We start from the raw sequence: 17,855 nt of genomic DNA, 5'->3' as shown, positions 1-17,855 counted from the left end.
TTTGACTTTTTTCGACATACTATACTATTGCCTTGTTGGCCATTTTTTTGACTTCCTAAATTATCAGGTTTTAGCCATTTTTGGTCTTAATTCCCACTTTGTGTGCTATAACGCATCTCTACAAGCTATTTTACATTGTTTTTCAGCCATTTTTAGGAGGGGTCAAAATTTGACTTTTTTCGACATACTATACTATTGCCTTGTTGGCCATTTTTTTTGACATGCAAAATTTTGAGGTTTTTGGCAATTATTGGCCTTAATTCCCACTTTGTATGTAATAATGGCCTCTTTATGCTATTTTAGATCGTTTTTAGCCATTTTTAGGAGGCGTCAAAATTTGACTTTTTTCGACATACTATACTATTGCCTTTGTTGGCCATTTTTTGACTTGCTAAATTATCAGGTTTTTTTTGCCGTTTTTGGTCTTAATTCCCACTTTGTGTGTGCCATAACGCATCTCTACAAGCTATTTTACAACGTTTTCAGCCATTTTTAGGAGGGTCAAAATTTGACTTTTTTCGACATACTATACTATTGCCTTGTTGGCCATTTTTTTTGACATGCAAAATTTTGAGGTTTTTGGCATTTATTGGCCTTAATTCCCACTTTGTATACCATAATGTGACTCTCTATGCTATTTTAGATCGTTTTTATCCATTTTTAGGAGGGGTCAAAATTTGACTTTTTTCGACATACTATACTATTGCCTTGTTGGCCATTTTTTTTGACATGCTAAATTTCGAGGTTTTTTGGCCGTTTTTGACCTTAATTCCCACTTTGTGTACCATAACGCATCTCTACAAGCTATTTTACAACGTTTTTTCAGCCATTTTTAGGAGGGTGCAAAATTTGACTTTTTTCGACATACTATACTATTGCCTTTTTGGCCATTTTTTTTTGACATGCTAAATTTCAAGGTTTTTGGCGTTTTTGACCTTAATTACCACTTTGTGTACCATAACGCATCTCTACAAGCTATTCTACATTGTTTTCAGCCATTTTTAGGAGGGGGCAAAATTTGACTTTTTTCGACATACTATACTATTGCCTTGTTGGCCATTTTTTTTGACATGCAAAATTTTGAGGTTTTTGGCAATTATTGGCCTTAATTCCCACTTTGTATACTGTAATGTGCCTCTCTATGCTATTTTAGATTGTTTTTATCCATTTTTAGGAGGCGTCAAAATTTGACTTTTTTCGACATTCTATACTATTGCCTTGTTGGCCATTTTTTTGACTTCCTAAATTATCAGGTTTTAGCCGTTTTTGGTCTTGATTCCCACTTTCTGTGCTATAACGCATCTCTACAAGCTATTCTACATTGTTTTCAGCCATTTTTAGGAGGGGTCAAAATTTGACTTTTTTCGACATACTATACTATTGCCTTGTTGGCTATTTTTTTGACTTCCTAAATTATCAGGTTTTCGCCGTTTTTGGTCTTGATTCCCACTTTCTGTGCTATAACGCATCTCTACAAGCTATTCTACATTGTTTTCAGCCATTTTTAGGAGGGGGCAAAATTTGACTTTTTTCGACACACTATACTATTGCCTTGTTGGCCATTTTTTTTGACATGCAAAATTTTGAGGTTTTTGGCAATTATTGGCCTTAATTCCCACTTTGTATACTGTAATGTGCCTCTCTATGCTATTTTAGATAATTATTATCCATTTTTAGGAGGCGTCAAAATTTGACTTTTTTCGACATACTATACTATTGCCTTGTTGGCCATTTTTTTGACCTCCTAAATTTTGAGGTTTTTGGCCGTTTTTGACCTTAATTCCCACTTTGTGTATCATAAAGCATCTCTACAAGCTATTTTACAACGTTTTCAGCCATTTTTAGGAGGGGTCAAAATTTGACTTTTGTCGACATACTATACTATTGCCTTGTTGGCCATGTTTTTTTGACGTGCTAAATTTTGAGGTTTTTAGCCATTTTTGACCTTAATTCCCACTTTTTATACCATAACGCATCTCCACAAGCTATTCTACATGGTTTTCAGCCATTTTCATGAGGGCTCAAAATTTGACTTTTTTCGACATTCTATACTATTGCCTTGTTGGCCATTTTTTTGACATGCAAAATTTTGAGGTTTTTGGCAATTATTGGCCTTAATTCCCACTTTGTATACTGTAATGTGCCTCTCTATGCTATTTTAGATTGTTTTTATCCATTTTTAGGAGGCGTCAAAATTTGACTTTTTTCGACATACTATACTATTGCCTTGTTGGCCATTTTTTTGACTTCCTAAATTATCAGGTTTTTGGCCGTTTTTGGCCTTAATTCCAACTTTGTGTGCCATAACGCGTCTCTACAAGCTATTCTACATTGACTTCCTGATTTTGCATAACTACTTTGATGTGCAATAATCCAGTGCAATAACTACATCCATGTGTAATATTCTATATTCAAATGTTGGTAATATGTTGTTTTATTTATCACATATTAGAAACAAGAACAAAATGTACATTTATATTTTAGTGTTTAGATATTTTTATTTTATATTAGTACTTAGTTTAAATTTTATTGATATATTCTACACTTTCCTACTTCTTTTAAGACTTTTGAATGGGAGCATCTGTAACTAAAGACAATTTCCCCTTGGGGATCAATTAAGTATTTCTGATTCTCATTCTGTTTCTGATGTTATTCATCTTGTGTTAAGGTTGGCAAACACTGACCTGGAGAAGGAGAACACAGAACTTAAACAAAGGCTGAACGAGTACGGTGAGCGATTTGGTGAGACATCTTCTAAACTAGGTGAGATTCAAAACACAGTTTTGTTTTTGTTTTTTTAGATAAAGCCCTGTTATAGTAATTTGAGCATTCGTGGTGCTGCAGTCATTTTTTTCAACACCAAGTGTTGTTAAACATTCTCAAACTACAGGATGATTTATATATTTTGTTATTAAGTTAAAAAAGAAACGTTTGACATGTAGTCAGTTAAGAATTGCTGCTGACAAAAATAAACATGCCACATACCTCTGACTGAAACCTGACACTGAAAACCATGATTTATGTTCATGAGCTAGATGTTTTCTGTATATTTATTCCAGTTGTCTCTCTTGTTGTGCTCTTAGATTACGGAAAGCTCAAACACCTTCTGCAGGCAGCGCAAACAGAGAAAGCAAAACTTCAAACTGAGGTTAAAAGGCTGAAGAAAGAACTTGAAAGCTTTGACCCAACGTTTTTTGAAGAGATTGAGGACTTAAAATATAACTACAATTTAGAGGTCAAGAAGAACATTCTGCTGGAGGAACAGCTGAAGAAAGTGCGTGATCAGTTTGATGTAGAGGCTGAACTGCCTACTGTGTCCATCAGTTAACTCAGGGTTTCTGTGCCTTTTAATGATGTTAGGACAGTTAAAACTAAACTTGTGTTCTTTTTTTAGTCAAGCCATGCAGCTCCTTCAGTTTCTTTCATAAGTCAGCTATTTTTTGTTAATTCTAAGTACTTGGTTTGGTGATGTAACTATGTAGCATATTTATTTCTTTATATTTGTACAGTTCTGACATATTGTTAAATGTATTTGTCAATAAAACATCTTTTGTACTAATAAGTAACATAAATGTTTACATACTTGTCATGATTTATTCATTTAGCAATGAAATACCTTAAACATACAGTATTTACAGGATATTAATGGAACATTTTGAACAACTTCACTTTTTGAAAAAATGTCCAGTTGGTCAGTTTTTTGTTTACACTAAAGCTGTACACACTTCTGCAAATGTCAAACTTTAACAGATTCCTCTGTATACATCTGGAATTATTGGCAAAAATATCTGGCAGCTCTCACCAAAGTGACAAATCTTACAGGGTCACAGCAGAAGCTTCGGAAAAAGGAAAGTCAAACTGGATGTCTGTCAGTCGGCTAAAACATTGTCCATTCAGTCTGTTGAAGGAAGCAAACAAGTCCTTGCTATTGTTGTATTCATCAACCGTCCCATCAACATTAATGACCACCGACCTGTCCCCAAGAGTGGTCTCCCCGTCTGGCCACCTCAGTCCCAGGTGATGACGATGCACCTGCCAATACAACAGCCAATGAACATTACAGTTTAAGGCCCTTAATGGTATTAAAGCCAATTAAAGCATATATTCAAGAACCACTTCAAGGGGAAAAACTTTCACGCTCTATCTGTCTATGAAGTGGTGTTCTGTACTTCCAACCAATTCAATTTTTAGTTTATCAGTTTCCCTTCTCAAAACTGAAATTGCTTGTATTTGGTCAGTTAGGAAAGAGCAGCAATATCTTGAGCAGCGCTGCAGACACTGAATGTTAAGTTTTCTCACCTTAATGAGCGTACCGTCATTGCAGTGCCAGACGATGCCCTCAGCTTTGCCCTCTGGATTCTCCTGAAACCAAGAGCACAGCTGCTCGAAGTCAACAGGGGGAGGGTTTCTGATTCGAACACTCCCATGTGACACGAGGCAGTGGATCGGCTGCTTCTTATTCCCCAATCCTGTTGAGACAACATCATTTTGTTTTTTTGAGCAGTTGTTATTGTTTTCTATACAATGTGTTGATATGGTTGAAATATCTTAATTAAACATTAAGGTGGTTTAATTCCTGAGTGAGTCTCTCAAAAGGTAACCTGAAGAGTTTTTGATCACTAGTAGAGCTATTGAGCAGGTATTCATTTTGCTTTAATGGCACTCTACAACTTTATATTTTTTTGTTTTGTTTTGGTCATACAGTACTGTTATGTTTTTATGCCATACTACACTATGACAGTTTCAAGGAGTACTTTAATATGACTTTTTGTAACATGCGATACTATGATGTTTTTTTCCATGCTATACATTTTTTTTGCCATACTACACTATGACATTTTTTGTCAGACAATACAGACATTTTCGCCATATGTGCTATGTCTTTTTTGCCATGTTGCCATGCCACCTCGACAGTTTGGGGTTTTTTCGCCACACAATACTAAGTCTTTTGCTAAACTATAGAATGATGTTTTTTGCCAACTTATACTATGACATTTTTTCTTCCATACTATACTATGATGTTTTGTTTTGTTTTGTTTTTTGGGGGGCAGGGACACGTAATACTGACATGTTTTGGGTTTTTTTTTCATAATACACTAACGTTTTTGGCACACTATGCTGTGATGTTTTTATGTTGTTGTTTCTTGACATATTACACTATGACGTTTTTGGGTTGTTGTTTTTTTTCTCAAAAACTACACTGTGACATTTTTTTGCCATATTTTAATACTACATTTTTTGCTATCCTATAATATTGCCATTCCATACTGTTGTTTCTTTGCAATACAATGATGTTTATATGGCCCTCTAAAACATTAATTTTTTTTTGTCATAATATACTATCGCATTTTTTTGCAACTTTATACACTATGACTTTTTTTCCATACTGCACTATGACATTTTTATGGCATACTATACAATCATTTATTTTATTTTTTTTTTGCCACACTACACCATTACCATTTTATGGCATACTATAATATGACTTTTATGGCAAACCATACACAGACATTTTATGGCAAATAAATACTATGACATTAATATCCCATGCTACACACTATGACATTTCAATAGAATTTTCAATCAATGTTTTTGCCATACTTTACTGTGTCATTTTTGTGACATGCTATGTTATGAAATTCTTACGACATACTTTATTATTAAATTTTATATAAACATTTTTTTTCTATATTTTTTTATATGGATCCAGCTGTCATGTGAGAAGCCCTTTTTAAGACCAATCTACCCAAAGTAAATCAATTTTTAACATTAATTAGTTTTAAATTCACAACCAAAAGCTGAGATTTAAACAAGTGCTCCCTCGACATTATTATTATTAATCTTAATGACATTAAAAGGAAAAATGAATCATGACATTACCATAAGGGTTTCCGTTGACGTTGGTTCCAATTAGCTCCAGCGTTTGTTCCATGAGGTCAGCCAACGGGACCGCTGCAACTTCTAGCATGTCTTCATGGTCAGAGCTGGGCCTGAGAATCAGAGCTGTACCGATGTCAGAATCCACCACAGAGGAGTGCCAGCAGTACTGTTTGTTGTCCTTCTCTACCGGAATCCAGCCTGAACAGTTACGAGGACAAAGTCATTATTTCTGCAGGCAGCATTGTTTCCATTGTGTGGCATGTCGGGAATATTAATGTTAGTCCTTTATTAAATCAAGGAACCTGGATCTCTTTATAGCATCTATGTACCAAATCTAAGAAATCTTTTAAAGTGCTTTTGATAGTTTTATACCAAATTCGTATTCGTAATTCACTGTAGGTACTTACTTTTGCACACCCTATATTTCTGCATAAGGCACACCCGGATGTCAACTCCCTCTGCTGCGTGACTGTATTTGTGTCACACTGCAAACCCAGAATATTCCATACTTTTTTAAAATAAATTTCATTAAATTCCAAATTCCAGTCCAAATCATGGCTCAGTCATTCGACTGTTTTCTGTACCAGCTTATACTGCTCTGGGCTTAAGGATGAGGTCATTGTGTTTCTGAAGCGTAAAAATGGCTGCTGTTTATCTCTAATGGTGTTACAGTTTGGGATTTTTATGCCTCACACTGCTGCATTAATAACTCTGCATTCCATCTTCCATGCGGTAAAACTAACGTGGCCTGGAATGGTACATTTGCAGAAAAGCTGCTAAATAATCAAAGATAATCTCTATTTCACTTTCTGAGTAATGGTTAAACTTCAGGACCTGGAATGTGTCCATGTTCGTCAGGCACTGGATGGCCACTGTGATGTTTGACTCTGTGGGCTGGGATCCACGTCTCTGGCATCATCTTAAAATCTTCCTCTACGTTCCATGTGAAACCTGAATAGGACACAAAAACAATACAACTTGTCCACCCTCCCTGAGGAAATAATGCAACTGTCTGGCCGTAAGTACGAAAGTATTGGACATTAAATACCTTTAGAGCTCCTGTGAGAGTACTGATACTTTCTGAACCTCCTCTCTGCCTGTTTGTTAGGTTTCCTGTCGAGTCGAGCCCAGAGGTGAGGCTGCCCTACAGGAAAAAAGATAAACCATCATTTAGTTTAGGTCCTCTCCACTGCAAGAGAATTCACAAAATGAACAATGAAGGTAAGTTGTAGAAGTCATACTAACATTAATGCCAGCACAGCAATTATATAATCAGTTCAAATTACAATGCATTAATAATATGAAGCAAATAAGGCAACACATCCCCATATCTGTCAAGCTTAAAATATATTCTCCTATGTATTTTTATGTTAAAAAAAAACTACACAGGCAGAACAAGCACCCCCAGTGCCCTGCTCAGGAGGGCGTATATGGTAGTTGTAATTCTGAGAGACACCCACCTTTATAAGCTGTAACATAACAGCAGGTGCCATCTATTTTTTCGGTTGCGAGTGCACAATCGATGCTGGCCTCCAGAGCAACAGGGTTCACGTTTTCTGTGGCGACCACCTGAAATTGCTAAAGAGAGAAGACGACTTTTAACCATTTTAAGTTTAAGAAAAAAAACAACTGCCTAACTGCATCACAAGTATCATTCCTATACCTGTTAATTTTAACATGGAGATGAAATAAATTAAAAAGGCACAATTATGTATGTTGTTTAAAAATAAATCATCAATAGTTCCACACTGTCTAAATTTCATCTCGTTCCTCTAACAATAGCATATTTCTAAACCCAGATTACTTTTATTGTATCCAGCAAGACAGATCATGTTTTACCTTCTCAGTAACATATAAATAACTAATGTCACTGTACTAACACAGTCCTAGTATTGTACATTTATCTGACTGAAAGGTTGCATTTTGAGTTATTCCTATGGACTAATACAATCATCAGCAATACAACACCAATCTGCTGATGTCAGTTATCAAGCAAAACAATGTCGCTAACAGCTTCTAAAGTGAGCACAGTTTTATATAATTACATTAAATATCTTTAAGGTTTAATGGAATTATTATTATACAATTCACCTTTAGATCCGGGATCCTCTTTTTTGATTTAAGGATGAAATAATCAATTAGTGGTTAATGTTGTTATTCATTCCTCTATGTTTTTTTTTTTTGTTTGTTTGTTTTTACTGACTGGTGCTGTAGCCCTTGGCTTCATGTGGAAACCCTTGGTGGCACATACTCATACCAACTGTTGCACTGGCCAGATTTATATTATTGATTTGTTGGTGGAAGAAATAAGTAAAACAAATGATATATATAGAGAGAGAAACATATCGGCAGAGAAATTAGTGTTGATTCAGTTTCCAATTCTGCAGGTTCAATAAGTTATCCACAGTATTTACACTATTCTGTGCTCTGTAAATAACGCTATATTTCAGTTGAGGGTTTGAGTGTTTATTTTCATCGCCATTGGCTGACTCAGCTTCAGGAGGATGACACGCTCATCACTGAGAGGGCAACGTGCGTCACTATTAGCAAGTGCATTGAAACACGAGCACCATATCTACCGGGAAACACGTCGCGTAGAGGTTTTCAGCGGACATACTTTGCGTGAACGTCGCCGCGGTTGTTGCTTCATGCAGCAGCAGCAGCAGCCGTTTGCCGTTTAAAAACCTGGCTGCTGTTTGCAGCTGCACTCACCTGACCGCCTCGTTTTCTGGACTGTTCCTCTTTCACCTCCGTCAGAAAAACACACGGGATCTTCTGCTGAACGGAGCCCAGGCGGCGCATTTTTGTTGGTTTAATAACTTCCACCAGAAACCTTCAGAAACGTCAACGTTAACCTCTGAGTAAAGCACGAGCTGTGGTGTTGTTGTTGTTAGCGTGGATGGGGGCGAGATTTCTGGTCACGTGATTTCTTCTTCTCGTTTCTGTAGGTTCGCAAACAGTGATATGGCTCATTAGCGCCGCTAGTGGCTGAGTGGATATGAATCCCTCCAATAATATATTTGTTCTGTTTTATTTCTGTATTTCGAACTTATTCATAAAAAATAGTAATAATACAAATAATGACTTATAAAAGCAGAAAACCTACAGGGAAATTTTTACATGTCCATAGGTGGAACTATATATTGTGTTGCCCTACACCTCTAAATCAAGCAATTTACTCAGTAGGCAACCTATATATGATAAACAACATTTTAGAAACGTATTATTATTGTTGCTGTTGTTTTTTGATTATTATTAATCATATTACATTGTTATTGTTGTTGTTATAACTACAATATTTCTGTTATAGTTAGTATTTGTATTTAAAATCAAACTTTTAACATATGTATTATATAAAATGATATAGTTAATTACTGACTGACTGCTTGGCTTGAAAATTAAAAACAACAATAGCTGTATTTTTCAGTTAAGAATTACTTGTTACAATGCCATTTTCTGACTGCAAAAGTCACACTGGTTGTGCCTGGATTGTGTGTTACGTTATCTTTTTTGTAATATGCTCAAATCACAGCCTGAATGTGTTTTTTTTTTGTTTGTTTGTTTTATTTTTCCTGTGGGTCTAAGGGTAGTTAAACAATGAAGTAACAAATATATTATTATTTTTTTATCAGTTCAGTGTAGGCCATTCAACTTTAAAGATGCATTAATAAAGTGGTTTACAAAGATCAGCAACATATATTTGATTTAAAAAAAAAAAAAAACTAGGTATATTTATTTCAAAATTATAAGAAAGATATTTTGAGGTGAATGCACACAAACACAAAAGGTAAAAAAATAAGTGCTGCTTTTCAACCTCAGTAATAATTACTTTGACTTACCAATCAAAGAATTCACTGGCAACATAGGGACTGTAAATCATTCAACCTTACAAATTTTCCCCATAGAAATACCAAAGAGCTACTCTGAGGAGTTTGTTTTGATATCCGGATTCACGCACAGCGTGATATCACTGGAATACTTCCTGTCTGATTCCTCTTCTTCTCCTTCATGTTGACTGTGCAGGTCTGTCTCACTGTCTGCGTGCTTCCACATTTCTGTCTCTATGTCGTCCTTCTGCAGCCCCTGAGACCACATGGTGAAAATATTCCTTTTCCAAAATAAGAAAAAGAACAATCATGTTAGAAACACGACATACAAGGATTAATAGAAACATATTAAGTTCTCTCTGAAATTCTTTCTCATCCTCTCTGAAATCAGTTTATTAATAAACTGTCTTCTGCTAAAAAGTACCAAGAGGAAAGATAGTTGTACTTGTGTCACCTCCAGTCTGTCAATAGCAATGAAACTAAATTTCTCCTCCATTCTGGAGACACTAAATCATTTGTTTGCTTACATTCTTCAGACAGCCCTTTCTGTTTCCAAATCATTACACGTTTCACTGAGAGGAAAGCTGTTTGACAACATGACTCACAGTTTGTAGTACCACACGATGCCTGCTGCTGTCAGGAGCAGAAGGATAATGCCAAGAATGATGAGCGTTGTAGGTACATCTGGAAAATGAAGGAAACGTTTACGAATTAAAATCAGATTTATATGTGCACTCATTCAAATTCAAGCTGCATTCATAAACAAATTAAAGAGAATTCATGTCCTCCTACATTTAATCCTGTGATGTCTTCCTTTTGCATTAATTTCTGATTTGTACATTGATTGGATATTTGTGATATATGATATTTGTAATTTACATTATTTCTTTAATTTAGTTTGTCTATGTTTATTGGTAATTTGTGATGTGTACATTAGCTAACTGGTCATTTCTGCTTTTTTACTGGTTAAAATGGGTTTTTCACATCAGTTGGTAACTGCTTGAATCAAACTCTGACAAACATATTTGAGCAACTATAAAGGTTTCTGCTTCTATCACTTGTTGCCTCCTAGTGGCCAAAATTAGACAAATGCAGCTTTAAAGTTGGCATTTAATTCAGGTTGGCATGGAACAGATTTTTATTCTGGTAAAGGAGATAAGATGTGATAAACACAGTTTTTCTCAAAATGAAATGGCCTTTGTCAACTTAACCCAGGTCGCTCCAGTGTACCTCCAAATCCACTTAAGGTTTAAATCTTACTGTGTAGAACCTGGAGCCCCGACCTCCAACTTACAAGTGTGTTATTATCCAGTTTGATTTGGATATACATAAACAGCCAAAACGCGGTTTCTGAAAAATGTACAATACTATATTTGCTTCATACGTATTATATTAATGTTTCTTAAGTGTCAGAATATGTGAGCTGACTTTAAAATCAGGAGGTGGAGGGGACACAGGATGGCGTGACACCTCGGCGGGACACCTGCCAGGCTGCAGTGTTTAAGACCAACAAACAATACAACAGCTTGTTATTTGTGAGTCATTAGTGAATGTTAGTGACCTGTTGATCTCTTTCTTGACTCTTTTTCGCCTTCAAATATGTGTATTTTTTAAGGGATACATTACTGTTTCCATCAGGGATAGTGCCACAAAAAAATGCTTTTTTTTTTTTTTTGGAGACATTGCTACTTCTGCTGGGCATTGTGCCCCTAACAAAATCTATTTTAAGCCATAACTTGATCTTTTCATAACCATAACAATAGACTGTACACACACACACACACACACACACACACAAAGCCGTAACCCTATTATATACAGTCTATGACAGTGTTTTTGCACCTAACCAAACATTTAACACAACCTTATTGAAAAGTAAAGTTTCAATGAATCAAGTGCAATAAACATTATTTGCAGGTTTCCGTCTCTCCCCTCCCCAGATTGTTTTGCCTCTTCTTTGGAAAACTAATCAAGAGATCTTCACAACAACCTAAACCAATAGAAAATTTAAGAAGACAAGGTCTCACCTCCCAGAGAAGGTTTTGTAGAGTTTGTCGGCCGCAGCGTTGCTGACTTGGAGGAAACAGAGAAACTGGAGGCATGAGCAGAGGTAGAAAAGGCCAAACGGATGGTGACAGTTGGTTTTGAGGTGAGAGGGTGAGAAAGAGAAGTAGGAATATGGGTGGAGAGAGGCTTAGGAGTGGTGGTGGCTAAAATCCTAGGTGACCGTGTTGTCTGAAAGAGGAATTTGAAAGCTGAAGTGAAAGACGTCTGCTCAGAGAACTTTGTTGTCAGTGAAGGCGGAGACTTGGTTGTTGATCTTGGTGGAGATGTAGCAGGTGCTGAGGTTTGGGTCAGTGCTGTCGGTGTGGTGGAGAGAGCGGAGCTTTGTGGGCTGGCTGTTGATCTGTCTGGAGTTTCCTCTAAATCTGCAAGTGGTGAGCAGCAAAAGATTTCTGTTCCAGTCATTCAGTCACATACACAGCATGCAATGCAGTAAATAAAGAGTACCTGATGCATTGAAGCAGAAGACACCAAACATCTGTTCTGGCTTTGCGTACCACAGCACCACCCCAGTATTGCCCTTTCCACAGTTTTTGTCAGATGTAAGTCGTGGAACGACTGCGATCCGTTCAGCTATCCAGCCAAATCTGTTCAAACAGTGAATAAAGTGCAAACAATCCAATGAATGGATGCATTTAAAAACATGTGTCTACTTAGTTTATGCATAAATCTGTGTGGACCACCACTTCACCCCTTCACCCCTTTGAAAGCTTGACCTCACTTTTCTTGTGCTGCTCTCAAAAGCTTTTCCACAACTATTTAACCCTTTGAACTCTAAGCTAGTTGGTAAGATTTCCTTTAAAAAATGGAAAAAAGCAAAGAGCAACCTGATAAGAAATGTTCCACAAACTGCAAGAAATTAGTAGATTTAGAAAATTATTCTATAAAAGTGAGAGAACAATGTCGAGAGGGAAAAAAGGAAGAAAATTAAAGAAAAGATATATTTAGAATTATTTTAACAGTTATTCCTCAACACCAGAACAGTCGTCACGTGCTCTCAGCTTACTTGCATGTTTCCAGTCCGTGCTGCACTGCTCGCTCCATCTGGGCTTTGGTTGCTATGGTGACGTTCAGAAAAAGACAGGCAGCTCCCGCAGTAGTGAAGTTGAAGGTGTATTTTCCTCCTTCGACAAGCATGAAGACGCCTGCAGCTTTAGGACTTTGAGGGACTGTGGACATTTTTTTTAAAAGCACATATTTAGAAAGCATGCATCAACATCAACATGTCAGACTGAAAGATTATTAAGAGCTCTGTCACTAAGAACAACATTAATTCTGCACTAAATATAAAGTTCATACTTACATCTATGTAAACTGAAAGTATCACATCTTATAAAGGGTTACTGCCCTTTAAAATCATCATCTCTTGTGTTGATTCTGTCATTAATGAGAACACTTTAATCGAAAGTACATTATGTACTATATTCTGAAGTAAATAGTCCATAATATAGGTGCTAATAGGCCATGGATTATTGTGGGTGCAAAACATCAACAAAATAATGATAATTTTCCAAATTTAACTCATGATAATATTTGATAATTTTACATTTTTCAGTCTTTAATCCTTTTAGTGTTTCCCAACTGGTGAGTAACGGTCCAAAATTGTGTTGCAGGGCCATTCTGAGTGCACTGCAAGTGATGTATAAACATGTCAAGTTTGTGAAAACACACTTTATTTTGAAATACAGACCTACAGATTTTGTTATTGGCCTAATTTATCACACCAGCTGTTTTTTGTTTTTGTCCTCCCCAGTACAGCAACTGTCTTATTGTCCTGTTCTTGGTATTACATGGACTGTAAACATGTTGTGCCTTTGCAATGTTTTTATGCAGGTTGTTCTGTCTCTGGTGTTGAAGCATAATGTGCTCTTATTTTTGGTTGCAGTGCTATATATTTAATTGCAGGTTATTCTTGCAATATGCTTGTGTTCTGAGCCTGCGTGTTATTTACATTTTGTGAAATAAAACTGAATATGGTAATTTATCATTTGTGTGGACCTTAAACTAATGACAAAGCAGAAATCTGGACCACATGGCTGGACCAGTAGGAAACCACTGTTTTAGACCATAGTGACCATAGATATAATTTCTTAATGTCACAAAAAAAAAAGTAACCAAGAAGATGAGACAAAAGTTGTAGCCAAAGCGTCCTAAAAATGTTCCTTTAACCATAAAAAGTCATGCATAAAATATATACATATATATAAAAAAGTAAAATGTACATTCATGCATTCATATTTATTTCACACCAGCAAAGTAAAAAGAATCATAATGACAATGTTCCAGTATCTAAATGTGGTGCTCTACCTACATCAGAAACAAACAACTTACCTTTAATCAGACTGGTGTCAGACGCCAGCAAAAAGGCTGCAAAAGACAAAAGTAGGAGTTGAGTAAAAAAACTAAATCTTGCCATGTTTTTTGTAAAATACATGGAACTGAAGCGGCTGGAGGTAAAGGACCAAATAAGCGGATGGATCAGCCTCAGAACAAATGTGATGTGGATGAGATGAGGAAACAGGAAGCGGAGGTCAAATCTGCTGGACGCCCCTTTATGAGATAACATACACACACACACACACACACACAACACACAACACACAACACACAACACACAACACACAACACACACACTCTCTCTCTCACACACACACTCTCTCTCTCTCTCACACACACACACACACACACACACACACACGCACAGGAGAAAGACCTTGACTCTCGGTGTGTTTGATCAAAAGCATTGTTGTTTGGGGTATCAAATCACAGACATATACAGCACATTCAACACCAAACTAGTTAAAAATAAAAACTAATTGAGGATTTCCAGGAAATATTAAAGCAGGACGACAGGAAACATCATCTTAAACTGGTGTTCTGAGAGAAATAAATAACAGGATACTCCTTTATCAAACTGGTGCCTTTTCTGTCAAACAGGGATGAAGAGATATACTTGAATAATGGTTTATTTTTTGGTTTGGAGTGTTTTTGCTTTGCCAGCATCTATCTTCCAGACCTATGTGTGCTCTGACAGGCTGGTCGGAAAGGGGACTTCCTCCACATTGTTCATGCATGTTTTCTTTCCGTTTTTTTAAAATTCACTTTCTATCATGTCTATCTGTCCTCCTGTTCTCTGTTCAACTGTGGTATTTGTCTATAATGTTTCTGCTGCACCACATTGCTCTCAGACCTAAAGGAAGAGCGCTCTATCATCTTCTGTTTGGCTTAAACTGTTGATGGCAAACTGTCTTTGATCTGTTTTCATGTTCTGAGTTGGAGGATCGAACCTCTCGCTCTGGCAGTGATGGGATGAGTTCACTTTACACACTGTTATGATCACTTTAAAAGGGATCATTCAGATTTTCTGTAGTGGGTTTGTATTTAAAATTATAGATTTGTTTTATATTATGAATCAAGTTTTTTTATTGTGGACCCCAGGAAGACCAGATGCTACCCTGGTAATGTGCAAATGGGAATCCAAATGAATAAATAAATAAAGACCAGCAGCTCCTGCGAGCTAAAATGACGGTGAGTCTGGTGGACTTGACGAGATCATAGACAGAGAACTAATGTCATTAATGGCTTTCCCATCAGATATCACTGTCTACAGCGAGGTAAAGCAGTGAAAATACTCTCAATATAACAATTAAACTGATTTTTTTTTAGGTGGCCCTTTTGTCAGCATCACCTTTACTTCTTAATTGCCAGGGGTCCTACAGAGCCTAATGCTGTAAGTGTACTGCTACCAAACAGCCCAGTCACCAGGAGAAACTGCTGGCATTTTACATCTATGTTACATTCGTACATTTCATACCCACCATTCTAGAAATTACATTTTTTTATGTCACTTAACCGCTTTCTTATTGACATTTTGTGGCAAATGTAATCGCTGCCTGGATTAAGTTCAGAGGTTTTGGTCAGATAACGCAGCACACAGTCATGTCTCGTGTGGGCTTCACTGGGAGGTGGCTGCGTGGGATGGTGGAGTTAGGAAGTGCAGGACTGTGACATCAGAACACTGGGTTCACATCCAGACTCCTGTCTTGGGTTTGGGCAAAAATATATTGTAAACTGTAAAACAAAATAATGCTGTAGTCAGTAGAAAGCATATAGCAAGACTGCCTAATCTTGTGGGAAAAGTAATGTTCAAACGTACCTTGTCAGTGTATCTAGTGTGAGGTAGTTCTGAGCTGACTTTGGGAGGCGGCGGGGATGGTGGACAGCGTGTCACCTGGTGAGATGGTTGTCAAGCTGCAGACCACTGTTGAAGACCAACAAACAACAAATCAGTTTGCTTTAAGTGAGACATAGGCAGCATTTCCAGCCATGATAGTGACATCAAAAGTGGGCCGTTTAAGCCAAAGCTGAACTTTTCCTAATCATAACCATGTGGTTTTTGCACCCAAATAAACCACACGTTAACCACAGTATGGTGAAATGTACAGAAACGTGAAGTTTCCGCTACATATAAAACAAACGTACTGGTGGTTTGCAGAAACGTACAACACAACATTTATTCTGGTGAATGGGTTGTACTACAGCTATTACCAATAAATTAAAAAAAAAAAAATCAACCTCTTTTCTTTTCTTTTGTCATTGAAGACATAAATTATTCCTTCATTTGTTCCTATCTGTGCTGTAGCAACACCTGAGGATGTAAATTACAGCAAAGTGTGCAAACAATCTGTCAGCTAAAGTTACGTAGAGTGACATCAGATGTGTTTTGACTCCTTCAGTTCACTGACCAGACAGGACAGGTGAGATTATCACCCAGGGAAAGTTGGTGACTGCCTTAGAGCTCCGAGTGCCCCAAGTTTGGGTTTGTTAGAATATGATTTAATCTAATTCAGGCAAATAACTGGTAAAATGCACCACTAAAACTTAATATGAACTGAAAGGGTCTAAATGTGTTTCCTCCATTTCAAGTTCTTTAGAAGCTGCTTCTCATACAGCTTGTATAAAAATCTAGTTTTTAAGTTTAATTTTAAGTTCTGAAGGTTCAGTGTATAAGATTTTAGGGGGATATATCAGCAAAAATAAAATATAATAAAATAAGTTTCCTTTCTTTAATTTCGAATAAACTAAATAATCCCATCAAAACAAGAACTTTCATGATTTTTTCCCTCATGATGAGACGTTCATATCTACACAGGCACAGACCGTCAAAAACAAATCAAATCCATCCTCACTCTAAATTGTCAGAACTTGTTTGTTGAATACTGACAACAGATATGATTTGTACTGACATCATTTTTATGAGCTTTTAATAAGAAGTTAAATTTTGCAATTTCATTATTCAGATATACTTTTGAAGCTTTTGTGGCAGAAAAACATTGATAAAATGATACTGAAATCAAACATCTTTCTCTATTCAATCAGTGCTTAATATTTTTACCTTATTACAGCAACTCTGGATCAAAATCCTGCATGCTCATCTAATCTGTGGACGCCTGTCTTAGGAAACCTGACCATGGGAGTAATAGAGGTCTGTTGGTTAAGTGTATTTACAGTCCCATGCTGACAGTGTGGATGTTTTAATGTACAGCAGTGCAGGGAGTTCCACATGTCCTACTTTCACGACTCGGTGCATAGTGTGTGAATAATGAAGCTCCCTCTCTGCTTCGGGCTGCAGCGTGGTGGGGCTGTAAGGGATACAGAGCTGAAACACAGATAGGAGCTGGAGGAGAAGCTAATTGGTCACACTTCTGTGGCCATGAAGAATATAAGCCTCAATTTTATCCACAGGGAGAGAAAAGCATAATTCAGTGATAAAAGTGTGACAGTTTCCTTCACACAGCCTGATTTTAGAAAGTCGTCCTCTTTAGGGATAAGAGGAAACTGTAATTAAAACAGTTTTTCTGAGGTCACTGGTCCAAAGCCAATTAAATACCGTCAAATAATGTACTTTTTCAAAATGTCTCTTAAAGCTACTTAGGCTTAAAATAAATATATATATTCAGTTAATGGGGTTTATTATGGTCACTGTTCTTTTAATTTTGTCATTCACTGTAATCATGAAGGAACGCTCTTCAGGAAAGCCTTGATGCATATTAACATTCATGCCATAAAGCTATTCAGTTGAAA

General features: G+C 36.7%; 3 protein-coding genes across 4 annotated transcripts in view; 1 reads left to right on the top strand and 2 right to left on the bottom strand.

Moving 5' to 3' along the window:
• The window catches only part of cep290 (centrosomal protein 290), a 61,916-nt gene extending 58,424 nt beyond the window's left edge, over positions 1-3,492 (top strand). The window contains exons 50-51 of the mRNA XM_042496915.1: positions 2,669-2,763; positions 3,084-3,492. Of these exons, the coding sequence (XP_042352849.1) occupies positions 2,669-2,763; positions 3,084-3,328 (340 nt within the window). The 3' untranslated portion in view covers positions 3,329-3,492. The remainder of the gene's footprint in view (positions 1-2,668; positions 2,764-3,083) is intronic.
• A 104-nt stretch (positions 3,493-3,596) lies between these two features.
• On the bottom strand, positions 3,597-8,683 carry c11h12orf29 (chromosome 11 C12orf29 homolog). The gene is made up of 7 exons (XM_042496253.1): positions 8,593-8,683; positions 7,341-7,458; positions 6,929-7,024; positions 6,715-6,831; positions 5,881-6,078; positions 4,300-4,469; positions 3,597-4,032 (listed from the first exon to the last, which is right to left on the bottom strand). The coding sequence occupies exons 1-7, from the start codon at positions 8,680-8,682 to the stop codon at positions 3,817-3,819; spliced, it is 1,005 nt and encodes a 334-aa protein (XP_042352187.1). The 5' UTR covers position 8,683; the 3' UTR covers positions 3,597-3,816.
• Positions 8,683-14,247, bottom strand: lyve1b (lymphatic vessel endothelial hyaluronic receptor 1b). Of its 2 annotated transcripts, XM_042496251.1 has the most exons (7): positions 14,103-14,247; positions 12,778-12,940; positions 12,219-12,358; positions 11,735-12,136; positions 10,313-10,391; positions 9,839-9,988; positions 8,683-8,822 (listed from the first exon to the last, which is right to left on the bottom strand). In XM_042496251.1, the coding sequence occupies exons 1-7, from the start codon at positions 14,203-14,205 to the stop codon at positions 8,771-8,773; spliced, it is 1,089 nt and encodes a 362-aa protein (XP_042352185.1). In that variant the 5' UTR covers positions 14,206-14,247; the 3' UTR covers positions 8,683-8,770. The 2 variants fall into 2 exon arrangements, with proteins under 2 accessions (XP_042352185.1, XP_042352186.1); XM_042496252.1 differs by lacking the exon at positions 8,683-8,822 and having other exon boundaries at positions 9,423-9,988.
• Between the last annotated feature and the right edge of the window lie 3,608 nt (positions 14,248-17,855).

This window comes from Plectropomus leopardus, chromosome 11 (assembly GCF_008729295.1).
Source record: "Plectropomus leopardus isolate mb chromosome 11, YSFRI_Pleo_2.0, whole genome shotgun sequence".
NCBI lineage: Eukaryota > Metazoa > Chordata > Actinopteri > Perciformes > Serranidae > Plectropomus > Plectropomus leopardus.
This window is presented reverse-complemented; position numbering and strand designations above follow the sequence as displayed.

Bases quoted from the DNA above. Each gene is read 5' to 3' on its own strand.
- c11h12orf29 (XM_042496253.1), bottom strand. From the start codon at position 8,682: ATGCGCCGCCTGGGCTCCGTTCAGCAGAAGATCCCGTGTGTTTTTCTG. The intron at 6,832-6,928 runs GTATTTAATGTC...TGTCCTATTCAG, and splicing joins CTCTCACAGGAGCTCTAAAG to GTTTCACATGGAACGTAGAG. The intron at 6,079-6,714 runs GTCCTGAAGTTT...GTAACTGTTCAG, and splicing joins CGAACATGGACACATTCCAG to GCTGGATTCCGGTAGAGAAG.
- lyve1b (XM_042496251.1), bottom strand. From the start codon at position 14,205: ATGTATTTTACAAAAAACATGGCAAGATTTAGTTTTTTTACTCAACTC. The intron at 10,392-11,734 runs GTGAGACCTTGT...TTCATTTTCCAG, and splicing joins TACAAAACCTTCTCTGGGAG to ATGTACCTACAACGCTCATC. The intron at 9,989-10,312 runs GTGAGTCATGTT...ATTTTGGAAAAG, and splicing joins ATCGTGTGGTACTACAAACT to GAATATTTTCACCATGTGGT.